Here is a 16,450-nt window from a genome sequence, read left to right on the forward strand (position 1 = left end):
ACTTTTGTCATAGTCTTCATCCTGCACTCTCTCTCATTAGTCACTACAACTCCTAAAAGTCTAAAATAAATACTGCTAATTAAAACTCTGCTGCTAAATAAATACTTCTGGGCTTTACACAGAAAAAAAAAAAAAGGAAACATAAAAAAATACTACTACTGCGTACTAGTAGTACTTTGGTCAAAAAAAAAAAAAAATACAATACCAGTACTACTGTATACAAGAGAAGAAAGAAAAGTTGGGGTCTGTTTTGTTGGTCTTCTTTTTTTCTTCTTCTTCTTCCTCTTCTTCCCCTCCTCCGTCTTCTTTGATTTCTCAGCTCTCGCCTCTTCTCTTCCTTCAAATGGACACCATTTAAGCCCTCTCTTCATCCTTCAAGGTACGATTTTTTTTTTAATACCAAATTGTATATTTATTTACATATATCTCCTTTTCTTAGAGGTTTTTTTTTTTGTTTTTACTCCTCGAATTCATCAAAATACTCCCTCCCCCAAAAAAAAAAAAAAAAAAACGAAGCCCCCCTTAATTGATTAGATAGCAATAGCTACAAGCTTTTCTTTTCTTCCTTTGTTATTTTCAGGACCCAAAATAAATTAAAAACAGTAAGATAACCCAACAAAAAAAATTTTTAAAAAAAACAAGAAGAAGAAGGACAAAAACCTCGGCCGAGGAGAGTGTCAGTGGATTTTGCGAGTCCGATCATGGCGGTGGTTGAGAATGCTGGAATCAACGTGGTCGGTTCATCCAATCGTGCTGACTCGAATGGTGCTGCGCAAAATGACGTCGTCGGAGGCGATCATCACCACCACCTCCACCTTCATCATCAGTCCACAATGACCACGCCGCCGGCCGCCAATCACCCCAACCCAAACCCTCCGATGCTCAGGTCAACGAAGCCACCGCCGTCGGCTGCTGCCGATCAAACCTTCATCAACCTCATGGTCCAGCAGCAGCAGCAGATGATTGCTGCCCACCAGACGCCTTCTAGTGCTCCGCCCGCTGCTCCTGCTGCTACCAATCAGAAGCCCCTTCCTAACTCGGGCATTCAGCATCACCATAACATCAACGGCAATGGACTGCCTAACCGGAATCACAGTGACAATAATAACAACGGCAATCAACATCATCATCACCACCAGAACATCAAAGGTGTCGATATGAGGAGGAATGGTGGAGTTGATGACGACGACGACGACGATGGTGGTTCTGATGACGGTGGAGAGGGGTTTAAGAGGGAAATGAGGGATTTGGAGGAGATGCTCTCTAAACTCAATCCCATGGCCGAGGAATTTGTTCCTCCGTCTCTAGCCGCCGTCAATCACCATCACAGGCTGTTGCCCCCAGCTGCAGGGCACTTTGGTTTCAATGCTAACAATTTTTTGATTCACACCAACTCCGGGATTCCCACTGCAAATTCAGCTAGAAGGGTACTTCAACTAATGATTCATTTCCTTTTTCATTTTTATACTTGTCAGCAACATGTAGGGTTTCTAAACAAAGGGGTGCCAAAAAATTCAAAATTTTTCTGAAACATATTGCAGCACCGTGGCTCAGATTGTAATAGGTTTGCCCTTGTTCAGGTGGGATGACTCTTGAGGTAAATGATTAGGATTGTTTAGATTAGTTGAGTTGTAAAATTTATGGAAATGTAAGGATACGGCAACTGAACTCTCTTCCACTTGCAGTTTATGCATCAAAATAGGGATGGGATTCCTTTTAAGTTATCATAGCAACTTGGCTGGTGGTCAGTTTGAGTCATGCTGATTGTTTTGGTTATTTATGGCATGCACAGAAGAAGAACAACTATAGTCATGGAAAGCGAAGAATGAACAGCAGAACTAGTATGGCTCAGCGAGAAGATGTAATTAGGCGGACTGTATATGTATCTGACATTGATCATCAGGTTAAATAAAAATTCTGCAGTACTTTATCATTGATATTCAGGGTATTCACATGTTCTAATGTTGTGCCTCTTCTCATGTTTCTAGGTTACTGAAGAGCAACTTGCTGCTCTCTTTCTTAGTTGCGGACAGGTTAACCTGTTTCTATATAGCTTGTCATACTTGAGACGTGTTGAATAACATAAAATACTTTATCTGTGTTCATTTGATATTGTCCATTATTAACTTCTTGTTGTGTTTGATCGTAAAGGTTGTGGATTGTCGAGTCTGCGGTGACCCTAACTCTGTACTTCGTTTTGCCTTCGTTGAGTTTACTGATGAGGGTATGTTGATTACCTGTTCTTGCAATCGAGCGCTTGTCAGGTTTCATACATCACAACTGCTTACATTATTGTTTCCACTGTTTCTGGCAGAAGGTGCAAGGAATGCTTTAAGTCTGGCAGGCACCATGCTTGGATTTTATCCTGTTAGGGTTTTGCCTTCCAAAACTGCAATTGCTCCTGTCAACCCAACATTCTTGCCCAGGGTGAGATTTTTATTCATCTTTGGCTACTTTGTAAAGTGTTGCTTCAAGCTTGCTGTTGTTGAGATGCTGATAAGTGCATATTGGGACATGCTATTGCACTTTTTAATATTGTTCCCTTGTGATTTTTAGTCTGAAGATGAAAGGGAGATGTGTGCAAGAACTATTTATTGTACAAACATAGACAAGAAGGTACTTTGGAAATTATAATCCATTCTTCTTGTGGTTTACAAGCATTTATATTAAGGATATGGTATTGGTATTCTGGTTTTTAATGCAGGTTACTCAAGCAGATGTTAAACTGTTCTTTGAGTCCATATGTGGAGAGGTTAGTGCCTGCCCTTTTGGTTTATCTGGAAGCGTCATTGCTTCTTCAAGTTCCTGCCTTTAACCCTTGGACTCCCATCTCTGCCACAGGTTCATCGTCTAAGGTTGCTGGGTGACTATCATCACTCAACTCGTATAGCTTTTGTTGAGTTTGTGATGGTAACCGCCATTTTCTTACTCATTTTGCTTTTAGTCGTTCTCCTCCACTGTGAACTCATTTTCTCTTCTATCTTGCAACATGAATTCAGTTTCTCTTGCCTCTGCCTTATTTTCTTTTCACTTTCTGTGATTGATTCTCTTTTTTAATTTGTGAAATTTATGCTCGGTTAAGTTTCAATTTTGATTCCCTTATGTGAAGCTTGCTTTTTTTTTTGGGTGCGTGTCACTGAGGCTTGGATTTTGGGACAACTGTGCGGATAGAAATGATTCTCCTTTTGCTGGTTTTATGCCATCCTCTCTAAAAGTTGAAGCTGGATTATTCTAATTATGGTTTCACTATGTGCTATATTGATTTTTCTCCGGTGCCGTTGTGGTACAGCAAGCTGGCTTTCTCAGTGATGCGCATAAATGCTAGCTTGTAAGCTTGTGGCTAACATGAGTGTGACTTTAAAAAGCTGGTAATTTGGCTGTAGAAGTTGATGTTGGACTGGAAATGTCTAAGATTCTTCATGTCAATCTGCTTTAGGATCTGCTTGTCCACTTGTCCATAATAATAAAACTTCCTTCTTGATTGTCTGGCGAACTTTGAGACTGCCTAGATATACATTAGTTGTCTCAGTTAAAGGAAAAGAGGAAAAGAGGTCTATTTTCTTGTTGGCGATTTCTTTCATCATCTCTTGCCTTAATAATATGCGTACAATCAGCTACCTGCCATTGCAGTCTAAAATCAGAAAGTGGTTTCTTTGGAGTGGTCTTCGTGAAGATTGGCCATATGGTTATCTGCTTATTCTGGATTTCATAGGTAGTGGTTTCAGTCACTTCCACTTATAACCCCCATTAAGGCAGTAATCTCTGGATTTTACTCTTTTTCTTTGGATCATGTCAATGCAGGAAGAACCATTAGTTGGTAACAATATACTTAAATTTTTGTGTAGAATATTCAAAATAGGACCATAATTGTTGGTGTATATCTTGTATTTGTTTCTTCATGTTGGAATCGTCACATAAGATTTCAGGATACTGTTCTTTGATGTTGTCATCACATTTTGGAATTCCTCTTTCAACTCACAGGGACTGATCAAATTGAAGTAGTACATTATTACGCATTACTTTCTTTTCATGTCCATCTTAAAGCGTCAAGCTTGGAAGACAATAGTGGACATGCAAGATGCCTGAATTTCTAGTTTAAGGAGACAAATTCAGTGGACAAACCTGATGTGACTTTGCTTGTGTAACTCTTAATTTCTGATTTGGTTTGGCTTAGTAGATAAATATTTGTGTATCCGCACATGTAGCCTGCACACCATTTCTGACTGGAGTTGGATATTTGATTGAGAAGCGTTTCTTTTGGGATCAATAATGGGTTTGACCTTCTCTCTCAAAACACACATAATTCTTTTGATATTTAAGAGAGTGTACATGCAAACTGTACTAATCTCGTGATGATGGTAATTGAGAAATTTAAGCTTCTGAAGTTTCACATTCTATCACTATTTTATTTTGGATTTTCTGAATGAGGGAAAGCTTATTTGAGGCTTAAGAGGAGAGAGAGTTTTTGGGGAATAATGAAAACATTGTTCTAGGGACGAAAAGATAACTTTCTTTGAATCCAGTCATGAGGTTGCTTGTAATGCATATTTAAAGATGACATCAAGATCAATTTTGATGCCCAGCCCCCAAGAACTTGTCAAGAGAACTATATTAGTAACTACGTGTTCAGATTTTTCTTAGTTGATAAGCTGAGACATCAGAACAACTTGATCAAGTCTTGTCATCTTGGAAACATTGAGTTGTGTGGACTGCTAAGCTGGATGTTAATGTTGTTTGGAACCTTGCTTACCTTAGTTAGCCAGTGGTGGTGATGCTGCTTGTGTTTCCTGCGAAGAGTCAGGAGTATGAACTGTGTTAGTCCACATTCTTTGTAAGGGAGGCTGGATGCTGAATTGAAACATCTTGGGCTTTTTAAGAAATCAGTGTTGGATAGTGTATTATTGGCAGCTTGGTGATTTAATCCATTATAACCTTGAACTATATTATCTTCTGATTGACTCAAGTGGATGGAAAGATTCATTTGGATATGCATATCATCAATCGAGGCCATTCTAGTTTCCTAATAGTACTTTTTATGATTGCCTAGTTTGTGAGATTGCTGTGGTTATGTTACATTTTAATCCCTCATATTAATTAATAGTTTGTGAATAACTTCTTTGCCTAGGATTTTGGCTTTTAAGCCTTTGCCCTTGTATAGTTCATCTAAGGAAGTATATCTTTCTTGTCTCAGTAGCTACTATTGCTCATATTTGGCCACCATCAAAGAATAGTTATGTAGTTGCAGAGGCTTCAGTACCTTGCAAAATTTTCAAGGTTTTTGCTGTATTTGAGTTACCTTTTCCTTGCCCAATTTCTGTGTGACCACCTTTCTGCTAGGTAGTTGACAAAACAAGTCTTTTGTGAACATCTATGGAATCATACTACCATCTTCCATGACCAGTTAGTGATCTATTGTGGGGTGAAACGTGGATTTTCTGTCTTAGTTAAGACAGCATGTTCTCAATTTGTGGAAAACTTTTATGTCCTTTGGAATGGGGAGTGATGCCTTTCCTGAATATTTATGGAATTCTCTTCGTTTGCAGGCTGAGAGCGCAATTGCAGCTCTGAACTGCAGTGGCGCAGTCTTGGGTTCACTTCCGATAAGGTTGTTATCATGAGGCTTTCTGATTCTGAATTTGCTTTCCATCTTTTTGTCCTTTGTGTCTTTCTGAACTTTCCCTATTGTTGTTATCCATGCAGGGTAAGCCCGTCAAAGACTCCTGTTCGACCGCGTGCTCCTCGCCCACCTATGCACTGAAGTCCTTGGCACTTGCTTTATGCTGATCTTCTGCTGATGAATATATATATATATATATATATCTCCATATCTATATATATGCATACATAGATACAAACACATTTTAAGGTACTTTGTCACGTTTACGTTTATTAGTTTTGTTCATTGCATATGAGCTGGGTACCTCCCAGCCTCCGGGGGAAGGTATTGATCGTTGTCTGCTTTTAGCTTGTAGAGTTGGACGGGGTTGAATGGTGAAGTTGGTTTAATTATCATGTTACGTCTGTGGCCAGTGCAAAACTCTTTGATGTTTCTAACTCAAAGATCCATGATTTAATCTTACAAGCTTCTTTCATTGTTTATCAATGGCCAGCCTCTCGTTTGTGGTCTTTATGTTGTCTCCTCAAAGTTTGATGGTTAACGAGAGAGGTGAATATTGGGATCACTTCAATCACAAAAGAAGTCTCGTTTCTTTGGCCAGAAACCTGTTATGGCGTGGCTGGTTTTGGACGACTTAAATGGACAGGACAGGTGTACTTCATGGTTGTTGTGAGCTAACAAAACGTGACACATAAATAATAGCCCTGCCGCATCCCTCGGAAATGGGCTTGCTGTCGGTACCGGGCCCAATTCTTTATGGAGTCAGAATTCCATCGATGACCCTCGGGCTATTTTTCCCGTTATTTTTATATTTTGTATTTCTTTCTTTTTCTTATAGTTCAATCACGATATAAATAACTTTTCTATCCAACAAATGTGTAGTATTTTAATAAGTTTTACGGAAAGTTTATTCTTAAAAGAATCCAAAAATAATAATAATGCCACAAAATATCGGAGGCTGAAATAGTTTTGCCTCATTGAATCTGCTGCGGCAGGAGGTGGGCTACAATGGACATGTATTATGGGGTGATATGTATGTTTTTTAACTGGCATAAGGAGGAACTAGAAGAGAGGGAGCCCAATAGTGTCATAGAAACGGTGGATTGAAACACGGGCCTTTAATTGCACGGTGCCGGAATTCTCAATTAATTGATGAACTATTTTTTAATGATTAAACGCAATTTCTCACGAAAGGAGATTGACATCCTACAGCTGATTCTCTTTTTTTTTTGGCTTGAGGATCCAAATGGGAAAATCTTTTGGGGTAAAACCTCTTTAAGTTTATCTTTGAACACCTATTGTATTGAATAAGAAGCTAAGACAGACTATGAGTGAGGGGTGAACTTTCAAATCAGATAAGTGCACTGTTATACTCTTTTAACGGGAGAATTCTAAGAAACTCTCCCTCGCAGGTCATTAAACCAAAGACCAATGGTTGGACTTAGCCAAGTTGGAGTATTAACACTTTGTGATAAATAAATAACACTTGGAGTGAGGTCAGGCTTCTCTTCTTGTAAACTTTTTTCAAGTAAATAAATAAATAAAAAGAAAAAATGCATTTCTTCATAATATTGGTTCCAATTGGGCAAACTACAATGAGGCAAACAGTCGGGTGAGATGGCCAGTTACAATATCGTATCTTTTTTATCTTTGATTCAGTTCATATGATATTGACTCTTATTTCATTTGGTGCATTTTATGGAAAAGTTTTTAGAAATATAAAAGTATAACATGTTTTGAAATGTAATACATGTGAAATAAAAAATGATTTTAAAATGTTTAAATGCAAAGTTTCAAAAAATTAGGAATTAATTGACCATAATTGAGACTAGGAGAAAAAAAAACGAAAATATGACTGTCTCCAAATAACATGCTACAAATTGAATTTTATTCTCAAGTATAAAGAAAAAGCTGTTCAAAATGGCCCTTGTATTTTGCCAAATGAATTTTGTCGTCCAACATGCCCAAACTTTTTTGCTTCAAACCCGAGAACGAACGCCACGGGCTCAAGGCCCAGCTTAGAAGTACTATAAGATTGACCTCGCTTGCATTAACTTATTCTTTATTAATTAATAAACTAGTATTGCAACCCGTGCAATGCACGGATTAACGTTTACTATAATAATAATAGTAAATAAATTATTTATATTAATTACAAGAAAAAAGATTAAAAAAATCAAAAGAGTACTATTTTAGCATCTAATTTATATTGTATTTATGTACCTTATCTAAAACTTTAACGTATACTAAAAAATATGAACAAAGTCACAAAAATATCTAAAAAATACTAAAAGCACACCAAACATAAAATCTTACTCCTCCCTACCATGTTCTCTTTTTTTGCGCCACTTCTCATTAACTTTTCCCTATTTTTCATTACCCTCTTCCTCATCTTTTTAACCCAAACTTTTCATATCCCTCCAACTCTTCTCTCTCCTACAAACTCTACCTTTATTTTCCTTCTACATTGCTTCTATCAAATTATGTAATCTCTTACCGAATTTTGCACCCTATTTACCTTATATCCTATTACTCTCCATATATAGTTGTAAACAATGACCAATTTTTCAACTTGCTCTTCAACAAATGAGTATGGGTGTATAATTTTATTAACTTTAAATAGGTAACCCAATTAAACTCATTAATTAGTGGCTATTAAATAGATAGATTGGGACTACCTATTTGGACATAATTAAATTAGACTTAAATTCAAATTCATTAGTAACAAATTCAATAATTATATTCTACTTTTTGCAAAGGCATACTTAACATTCTTTTCATGTTTTTTAATTTTTGTTAAATTTTATCCTACTTCATCCCTCCCTTCTTTCAAAGTTTTAATTAACTCATTGAGTATAAATTGATTTATTGCATTCATACCTAAATTATTTGAGATTTTTGTAGAGTGACAAAATTAAAACTCCTTATGATCACCACTATGGATTTATCTGTGTAATTTTTTAGGTAAAAATTTATTTATTAATGCAATGTGTTCTTATTTTTGTTGATTACAATAATATATTATTTTGTTGCTCAAATAATATGGGAGAATAAATAAATAAATTTTTGCAGTGGATTGTAAATGGGTAAGATAACCAAAATCACATAAAATTATGTTCATTTATCCCACATAAATAATCCATTTTGATAGTTTCATCCCAACTCACAACTATAGCTTCCTTGATTTTACCCTCCCAAATCCTATACTTCTATCTTTATACTCCTTTTACTACTTAAGATTCATTACCCTATTTTTACCCTTCTCGGCCCTATACTTCAATCTTTCTATTTCTTTTATCATTTAGAATTCATTATCTCACTCTTCAATTTTTTTCCCAAATAAAGAGTTAGAATTATAGTTATGAAGGAAAAATAATTAGGCATAATTTTGGTGAAATACTACTATTTTTTGTGATGATCACCCAAGATAATCGTTTAAACAAATATTTGTTTTAAAATTTTTTATAAACACTCCAAAACACAAACATCTAAATGCCCTTTTTATTAATTTATAATTCATATCAAAATTTTGTTTTATGTGCACTTTCGGATGTACGCGTTATATGTGAAATTATCCAGATGAAATTTTGCGTATGTAAAAAATTATCTAGGTGACGTTGTATGTCAGAATGTTTATTTCATTGGTTGGAATCATCATCTAATAAGATAAGTTTAAAGCTAAAAAAATTAATTTAGTTGCAGAAGGTAAAATGGTTAAAGAATGGCTATAATTGGATATGTTATCTGAATGTTTGACAAATCTATGTATATACTTGGAAGGACAGTGCTAAAAATGTTACTATATAAATTATTAAAAAATGAGACTAATCATATTATTCCTCAGATTTGACAAATCAATATTGTTTATCATGGAATAAAATGGGCCAAAGTGATAAAGTTGTAATGGGGGTGAATGATTTTAATATGAAACTAATCAAATATCCAAAATTATTTTCTTTGCTTATGGAAGAAAAAAGGATATAAGTTTGAAAACAAACTATAAATGATTTATTAAGCAATCATTTTAAGTGGGAAAGAAAGTTTTAAATTTTAAATTTGAATTGTTATAGGATTAGTTGTAAATCACACTATTTCAAAATTTTTAATTGAATTTATTTATTAAAATAAATAAAAAATTTAGAAAAAAATATGGAAGATTTGGAAGACATCAGGACGCCTTCATTAAAACCTCTCTTGCAATAATATATATAGATTTGCCGCATCAGCCCCTCGAGAAATCTTGGGTCTTTTTGCCCGTGCGAGTGGAGAGGAGGCTCTGAACTTAAAACTGGAGCGTCCAAGCTAGCTGGAGGAAGAAGAAGACAAGCCCTGCTGGCTGGCTGCTCAAATCTGAGACCTATGCCATGTTGAGTTCTCTTTCTACCTCCTCCTGGGTTGTCGTATGCAGGCAACCCCTGAAAAAGATCTCAATTTCTGCGGTGTCCACGAGTTGGAGGCCATTTTATATCAGGTTTCTTTCAAACTATTTTCTTAGTTATTTCTCTCACTGCCTTGTGAAACACTATGACTTCTTTTGTTTCGGGAAGCTGGGCCTTGGATTGCGTTTTTCTGGTTCTTAAAATTTTGAGGTTTAAGCATGAAATTCCTGTGCAACCTTTTTCTTGAGTTAAATCGACTGTAGAACGTGTGTACGCTCTGTTGACATATGGGAATTGTTTTGTTTGAGTGCAACGAATATTATGAACATTTTGCTTTATTATCCAAATGCAACTATTTCAGTATTTTGCACTTAAGAGATATCTGTTCCAAGTACTGCAGGCAGGACCTTTGTTCAGGAGATAAAAGTTTTATGTTAAACTTGCAAGGTGGACTTTGTGGATTTTTACCACAACTATGTTTTTTTATAGGTTTAATAGGCATGAACCAGTTTATTCAATATTATAAAAATAAAATAAAAGATCGTGTCTAGGTTGGTATTTAGTTCATTATCCACAATAGTTATCGAGTCATCTAATGGTGTAAAATTATAGAATAGTTAATAATACACGTAAACTATAAGACGTAGTTTCTGATATATACAATAAACAATTAATTTGTATTTAGTCAAACGAATAATTAGTTTGCTTGTAATTCATATGGTTAGACATATAAGTGGAGTTCAATATTAAGCAAATAAGATTTATTTGAAAGGGAATACAAATAGCACCATGTTTTGTTTTATGGTTCCATCATAGAAATGGTGAGGGCAGCTGTAAAAAATTTCATACTTTCGAGGGCAATGGTGGAAGAACCAGATAGAATATTTTGAAATTCCTCCCCCCGGGGGTGGGGGAGAGTGGGGCAATTACAAAAACTCTAAACTTTGTATAGGTTTGTATGGGTTGTTCTATAGCTTTTAAAATATTGAGGTGAAGGCAATATGGCTCCACCCCTGACTGCAAGGTTGAGATATGTCTTTAGCCAGAAAAAAAATGGAAATGACTACATCTGTATGGAGCAATAGAAAAAAAGATTGAGATGTGTCTGTAGTATGTAGCATGTGTGGATACCTTTTATCTTGGTTAATTGGTCCATAACCCACGCATCATGATTTATTACTTCAGGACTCATTCTCGATCTCCTCAGCGAGTTCTTGTTTGCTGGGCAAAATATGGTGAGCTACTGAAACTTTTTACCTCTTTCTACACGACACCACCATCAAATAGGCTAATTCATCCTTGGTTTACTTGCATGAATATGTTAGTTCATCATTGACAGAAGAACATTCTTATATTGGTTTCATTAGCCGCTGAATCTGGAGTAGATGGATCATTCAGTTTGAGGATGGTGCCTCCTAGCCTGTTAGCTGCAGAAAAAGAAGAAGCCAAGGCTGTACTGACACTATTCTTAAAGAAGCAAGGGTTGAGAAGTGCACTGGCTGCTCGAGTAATTAATAAGTCAGATGCTTTTGTTGATCACCTTGTCTCGCAACTTCATTCTGTTCACAAATCTCGCTACCTAGTAGGTTCGATCTTAATGTTGTTATTGCTTCTTTAAAACGAAATTGGTTCAGTTCTCCAGTGCATGGAGAACTGCCTTCAGTCTCCCAAACTAATTTTCCTTGACACTGCAGGACGAGAACTTACAACTCTTGAGATCAGGGATGCTCTTATTCCTTACCTTGAAACCCTCCTTGAGGAATATGGAGGAATCCTGGTGGATGTGGTAGAAAACTTCCCAAACCCACCTGTGAAAGAAAGTATAGAAGCAAATTATCCAAACCCAATTACTGAAGAAAATTTGGATACATTAGTTTCTCCCTCTAATGCCACCCTTGATAGCAAGAAGCTGAAAGCCTTGGCTCGGGTAAGTGAGATTAGCCCAGCGGGAAAGTTTCCTGCACATGTTTGCTATCTAGTTGAGCTTGGAATGGACCTGGAGGCAATTAGGGAGGTAATACGCAAATTCCCGGCTTTTGCCTACTATAGTTTGGACAGAAAAATCAAACCACTGGTTGAGTTCCTTCTTGATCTTGGCATATTGAAATCAGATATTCCAACCATCATTAGCAAAAGGCCTCAACTTTGTGGGATTAGTCTCTCTGAAAATTTAATCCCCACCATGACATTTTTGGAGAACCTAGGGGTGGATAAAAGGCAGTGGGCAAAAGTTATATACCGCTTTCCTGCCCTTCTTACTTACAGCAGGTCAAAACTGAAAGGATCTGTTGATTTTCTTTATGAGGTTGGTCTCTCGGCTGAAAATGTGGGTAAGGTTCTAACTCGTTGCCCAAACATTATAAGTTACAGTGTTGAGGATAAGCTACGGCCTACAGTTGAATACTTCAGCTCATTGGGGATTGATGTTGCGCATCTTCTTCAACGGTCTCCTCAAACATTTGGACTTAGCATAGAAGCTAACTTAAAGCCTTTGACAGAATTCTTTCTGGAAAGGGGTTATAGCATAGAGGATGTGAGAACCATGATTTCTAGATATGGGGCTCTGTATACTTTTAGCGTGGCAGAGAACTTGGTCCCCAAGTGGGAGTTCTTTCTTACTATGGACTATCCCAAGTCAGAGCTGGTTAAGTTCCCTCAGTATTTTGGTTACAGCTTAGAAGATAGAATAAAACCTCGATACGCAATTGTGAAGGAGCATGGGGTTAGGTTACTACTGAATCAAGTGTTATCGCTCTCTGGTCCCGAGTTTGATAAGGCTTTGAGGAGAAAAGTGAAGAAGAAGCATAACAACTAGTATTCTCGTTGATTGGAAGGAAGACCTCAAATGGACTGTATATAACATCTTATTGCTAACTTCCACCTTTTATGGTCTTGAAGACAGACTTGCTGCACTATGTACATCATGCATGCTTTAAGAGATGATCGAAATAGCAATCAGCATATGCTTGTCCAGGTTGAATGGTTGAAGCAAGGAAGGAAATAATGCAACAGCTAAGTCTCCTTCCCCCGCCCTATTAACGTCTTGTTACTTTTTTAGGCCTTGAAGGTGCAAGACGTAATTTGGAAATGGGAAAAGTTGTATGTTGTGAAAGGGAAATAACATTTTCACGACTGCATTTTTAATTTTTGAATTGCTGGAGCTGCTATTGTGTGTGCGTCCAAAGTCCCTGTATGCTTAGATATTTGCCTTTTTCGTTTGCTCTTATAAGCTACGGCTGTGTCATTCACGTGTATCTAAGTGCGAAGGAATAACTTTTATTAAAGAGTGCAAGACCACATATAACATCAGTGGGCTATTCTACTGGACGGAATTTAGAACTCAATGTGCGGAGATATTTTTTTTCAGGATTTGATAATAGTCGTTGCATTATTAGAAATGTTGGAATTTATTCCCTTCTGTTCGGTTATAATAGCAATGTTGCACTCAAGTTGCAGCAACCTCAGTTTTTCTCTGTGCTTCCTGAATCAGATAAGTTCATCAGAAAAGATTGTATTCTCTCCTGCGGAGGACTAGGTGCTTTTTCCCCTTAATTTCCTGTGAAAATTTACACTTTTTAAGGATCCACTCTGATGATTGACCTTATAAGGATGCTTATGTGATAAAACTCTGGAACTAAGGTAGCCCAAAATATGTTTCCTGAATGAGCTTCTACTCTGTGCACAAAAGTCCCTGTCGAGGAATTTAGCTCGATTTATTTGGACAAATAGTGAATGTGTTCTTTTTGTTAATCGGACAGTTCTTGATGTCTTCATTATCCAGGAAGGACTTGGATCAAGCGGAGGAGGAGCAAGTTATCGGGGCGATATTATTGTAGATAACAAACCTGCATACTTTTTACTTTTTGTACATGCTAAAAAGTACAGCAGTGTGCATGCCATGGTAGTAGTTACATGCAGATATCCAAAACTTGAACCACCTCCGCTGACTATTATACCTTTCCAGTAGTATATCACTAGTAATAGCACATGATTGGCAACCACGTATAATAAACACGACACCTGAAGCTTTTCATTTGATCTCTACGTCAACGACCTTTCTCTCCACCTGTCTCTTAGGAATGGAAATGTAAAGAACTCCATCCTTGAGTTCTGCTTTAACTTTGTCGGTCTCAGAGTCTTGTGGGAGTTGGAGGCGAGTGTCATATGAACTGTAACTCCGCCGAGTCCATGCATCATCGTCTTTTCGGTCTTCCTTGCTGCGCTCGCCTCTGATAACGAGGATATCATCATCCTCCACGGAGACTTTGACGTCTTCCTTGGAGAGTCCAGGCATGTCAAAGCGCATCTTTATTTCACGTTCATCTTCGTGAATGTCCCAGGGGGAGCGAACCTGCCCCCCTGCCGCCCCCTCGTTAATTCCCATTCCGGGGAATGTCATGGCGTCGTCAAATAATCTATCCATCGTGTCCAGCAATTGGCGCATGGTTCTCTTGGGAGATAGCGGATCGAGAAAACCTGTTTAAGTTGTTAACCACAGAAGGCAGGGAATCAAACCAGAAAGGGAAAGAGAGAGAGATTAGTTTCCTTTTCCCCCTTTTAAACTTTTACAGAAGGCCAAGGGTGAAACAGGGAATCATGCGGTAGCAGTAGTACTACTTACCGAAGGGGGAGATGTCAACGGGCGCCAACCTGCGAGGCCTTCTTTGGACGGCGATGTCCTGATTTTTGGGTTGGCTACTGACATGTTGCACGTCGAGCGCGGCATCTTTATGGTCGCCGTTGGCCTGAACTCTCACAAGAGAGAGTCTGGATGGACTCTTGACTCTAAATGGCGCAGGAGATGGAAAGAACACAGAACCCGAAGGAGCAGTGGCTAGTCTTGAAGAGCGAGCGGCAGGAGCGGCAGCAGCAGGGTTGTTATGGCGTGCCAGGGGAGAAGAAGAACATGCAAGAATCTTGGTAGCCATTAAAAGTTCGCAGTTCAAAAGAAACTGAGAAATGGGAAGTGATAGTGAGCTCTTTTTTAATATCAAGCAATCAAGTTGGACCTTGTTTCTTCTACTTTGGCTGAGGATGAAGGGGAGGGGAAGGTAAACAAATTTTATAGCGGGGAATGAGAAGAATATCGAGGAATCTTGAATACTTGAGAATTCAGAGTTGATTAGATGGACATGAAGACTCTGGACTCCCGTGTCCAGCTTCTTTGTCACCTTGTCCACGTAATAAAAATTTTATGAAATCACGTTCCTTCGCGAATAATCGGACGATTAGCGTCGAGGGACACCCTCTTTCCCCTTTGTCTTGTAATCTCGTCGTAGTCAAACGTATTATCATTATTTCTTTTTCAGGTCCTTTATTCCTTAGCCGTTGCTTTAAACTTGTCTAAGCCATTTGTTAAACTTTTCAGCCGATTTTCTTTTGGTACCGCGCGAACCAACGCTTTACGCATCTAAATCCACTAAGTATGTCTGGAGGAGCACTGGAGTCTCTCTCTATTTTTTATAATATATATCCAAATGTACGGGTGATATGTGTTTTCATTTAGGAATAATTTCAGAAACCTCCCTTGAGGTTTCAAACAATTTCACTTGGCTGCCTTCAAGTTTAATAAATTACAGGTAGAATTTATTCTCTGCTTTTGAGATATTAATATTTTTCAGGTCATAAGATATTTGTAATGGTGGTTTTAGGCTATATTAGCTTGTATTAAAAAGGTATTTGAGTATTGAGATTTAATTTTGGGGTATAAAATTGGCTATCAATGGTATGTGTCTGTGTTTGTGTATTTTTTTTGTGTTTGTATCTTTATTTTTTTGCATGGCAAGCATTGATGTTGTATATGCAATTTGAGATCTTTTAAATAGTTATTTAGATTTGAAACTTATGGTTGGATGGTTGTTAAGAATTAGGTTTGTTGATTTGTGTAAAATGTGGAAGAAAATGATTGAATATACTATATTTTTCTTTCTTAGTTTTGTGGAAAAGGACAATTTAGGATTTTTGAGAAAAAATCTAGCTTGTTGGACTTACATTGTTATATAAATAGTAAAAGTAAGGTAGGTATATGTAATTTTTAAAACTTTAGGGGAGCTCTCTGCAATTATTAAAAATTTTAGGGGAGATTTGTGAAATTATTCCTTTCATTTATTAATAAAAGTTAGGATTAATCAAACAAAAAAGATCTTTTTTTAATAAATGAAGACATTTATCATGCATTTAAATGTGCATCGTAAGAAATGAAGAGAAAATACACCGAAGAGAAGCATTCGTGAATATGGCAGTGGTTCAAGGATCAATGCATATATGTAATGATATCCATTAATTCCGAACTAGGCAGAATGGCGGAACGCTATTATCCTTGTTGAGTATCTAATTTAGAATGCAGTGGCCTCATTTCCTTTCTTTCTTTCTTTTTTTTTCTTACTCTTAGGAAAGTCTGGAACTTTCAAGTAGGATAATTTCTCCCTCCTATTTAAACTCTACATTTGTGGCA

At 37.1% G+C, this 16,450-nt stretch overlaps 3 protein-coding genes across 3 annotated transcripts; 2 read left to right on the top strand and 1 right to left on the bottom strand.

The window, feature by feature from the left end:
- The first annotated feature begins 279 nt into the window (after positions 1-279).
- Positions 280-6,103, top strand: LOC113760963 (polyadenylate-binding protein-interacting protein 12). The gene is made up of 11 exons (XM_027303734.1): positions 280-379; positions 581-1,427; positions 1,793-1,903; positions 1,989-2,033; positions 2,152-2,224; positions 2,315-2,427; positions 2,557-2,616; positions 2,705-2,752; positions 2,842-2,910; positions 5,544-5,605; positions 5,701-6,103. Exons 2-11 carry the CDS (start codon positions 702-704, stop codon positions 5,756-5,758), a joined length of 1,365 nt encoding a protein of 454 aa, XP_027159535.1. The 5' UTR covers positions 280-379; positions 581-701; the 3' UTR covers positions 5,759-6,103.
- Positions 6,104-9,871: 3,768 nt separating this feature from the next.
- LOC113754279 (transcription termination factor MTERF5, chloroplastic) lies at positions 9,872-13,165 on the top strand. The gene is made up of 4 exons (XM_027298661.1): positions 9,872-10,088; positions 11,182-11,231; positions 11,364-11,582; positions 11,691-13,165. The coding sequence occupies exons 1-4, from the start codon at positions 9,982-9,984 to the stop codon at positions 12,809-12,811; spliced, it is 1,497 nt and encodes a 498-aa protein (XP_027154462.1). The 5' UTR covers positions 9,872-9,981; the 3' UTR covers positions 12,812-13,165.
- Positions 13,166-13,799: 634 nt separating this feature from the next.
- On the bottom strand, positions 13,800-15,100 carry LOC113762602 (small heat shock protein, chloroplastic). Its single transcript, XM_027306133.1, has 2 exons — positions 14,618-15,100; positions 13,800-14,472 (listed from the first exon to the last, which is right to left on the bottom strand). The coding sequence occupies exons 1-2, from the start codon at positions 14,922-14,924 to the stop codon at positions 14,027-14,029; spliced, it is 753 nt and encodes a 250-aa protein (XP_027161934.1). The 5' UTR covers positions 14,925-15,100; the 3' UTR covers positions 13,800-14,026.
- Between the last annotated feature and the right edge of the window lie 1,350 nt (positions 15,101-16,450).

This window comes from Coffea eugenioides, chromosome 2 (assembly GCF_003713205.1).
Source record: "Coffea eugenioides isolate CCC68of chromosome 2, Ceug_1.0, whole genome shotgun sequence".
NCBI lineage: Eukaryota > Viridiplantae > Streptophyta > Magnoliopsida > Gentianales > Rubiaceae > Coffea > Coffea eugenioides.

Excerpts from the sequence above, each read along its gene's own strand:
- LOC113762602 (XM_027306133.1), bottom strand. The coding sequence starts at position 14,924 with ATGGCTACCAAGATTCTTGCATGTTCTTCTTCTCCCCTGGCACGCCAT. Across the intron at positions 14,473-14,617 it reads CGTTGACATCTCCCCCTTCG|GTTTTCTCGATCCGCTATCT; the intron begins GTAAGTAGTACT and ends CAACTTAAACAG.
- LOC113754279 (XM_027298661.1), top strand. The coding sequence starts at position 9,982 with ATGTTGAGTTCTCTTTCTACCTCCTCCTGGGTTGTCGTATGCAGGCAA. Across the intron at positions 10,089-11,181 it reads TGGAGGCCATTTTATATCAG|GACTCATTCTCGATCTCCTC; the intron begins GTTTCTTTCAAA and ends TTATTACTTCAG. Across the intron at positions 11,232-11,363 it reads TGTTTGCTGGGCAAAATATG|CCGCTGAATCTGGAGTAGAT; the intron begins GTGAGCTACTGA and ends TGGTTTCATTAG.
- LOC113760963 (XM_027303734.1), top strand. The coding sequence starts at position 702 with ATGGCGGTGGTTGAGAATGCTGGAATCAACGTGGTCGGTTCATCCAAT. Across the intron at positions 2,428-2,556 it reads ACCCAACATTCTTGCCCAGG|TCTGAAGATGAAAGGGAGAT; the intron begins GTGAGATTTTTA and ends TGTGATTTTTAG. Across the intron at positions 5,606-5,700 it reads TTGGGTTCACTTCCGATAAG|GGTAAGCCCGTCAAAGACTC; the intron begins GTTGTTATCATG and ends TTATCCATGCAG.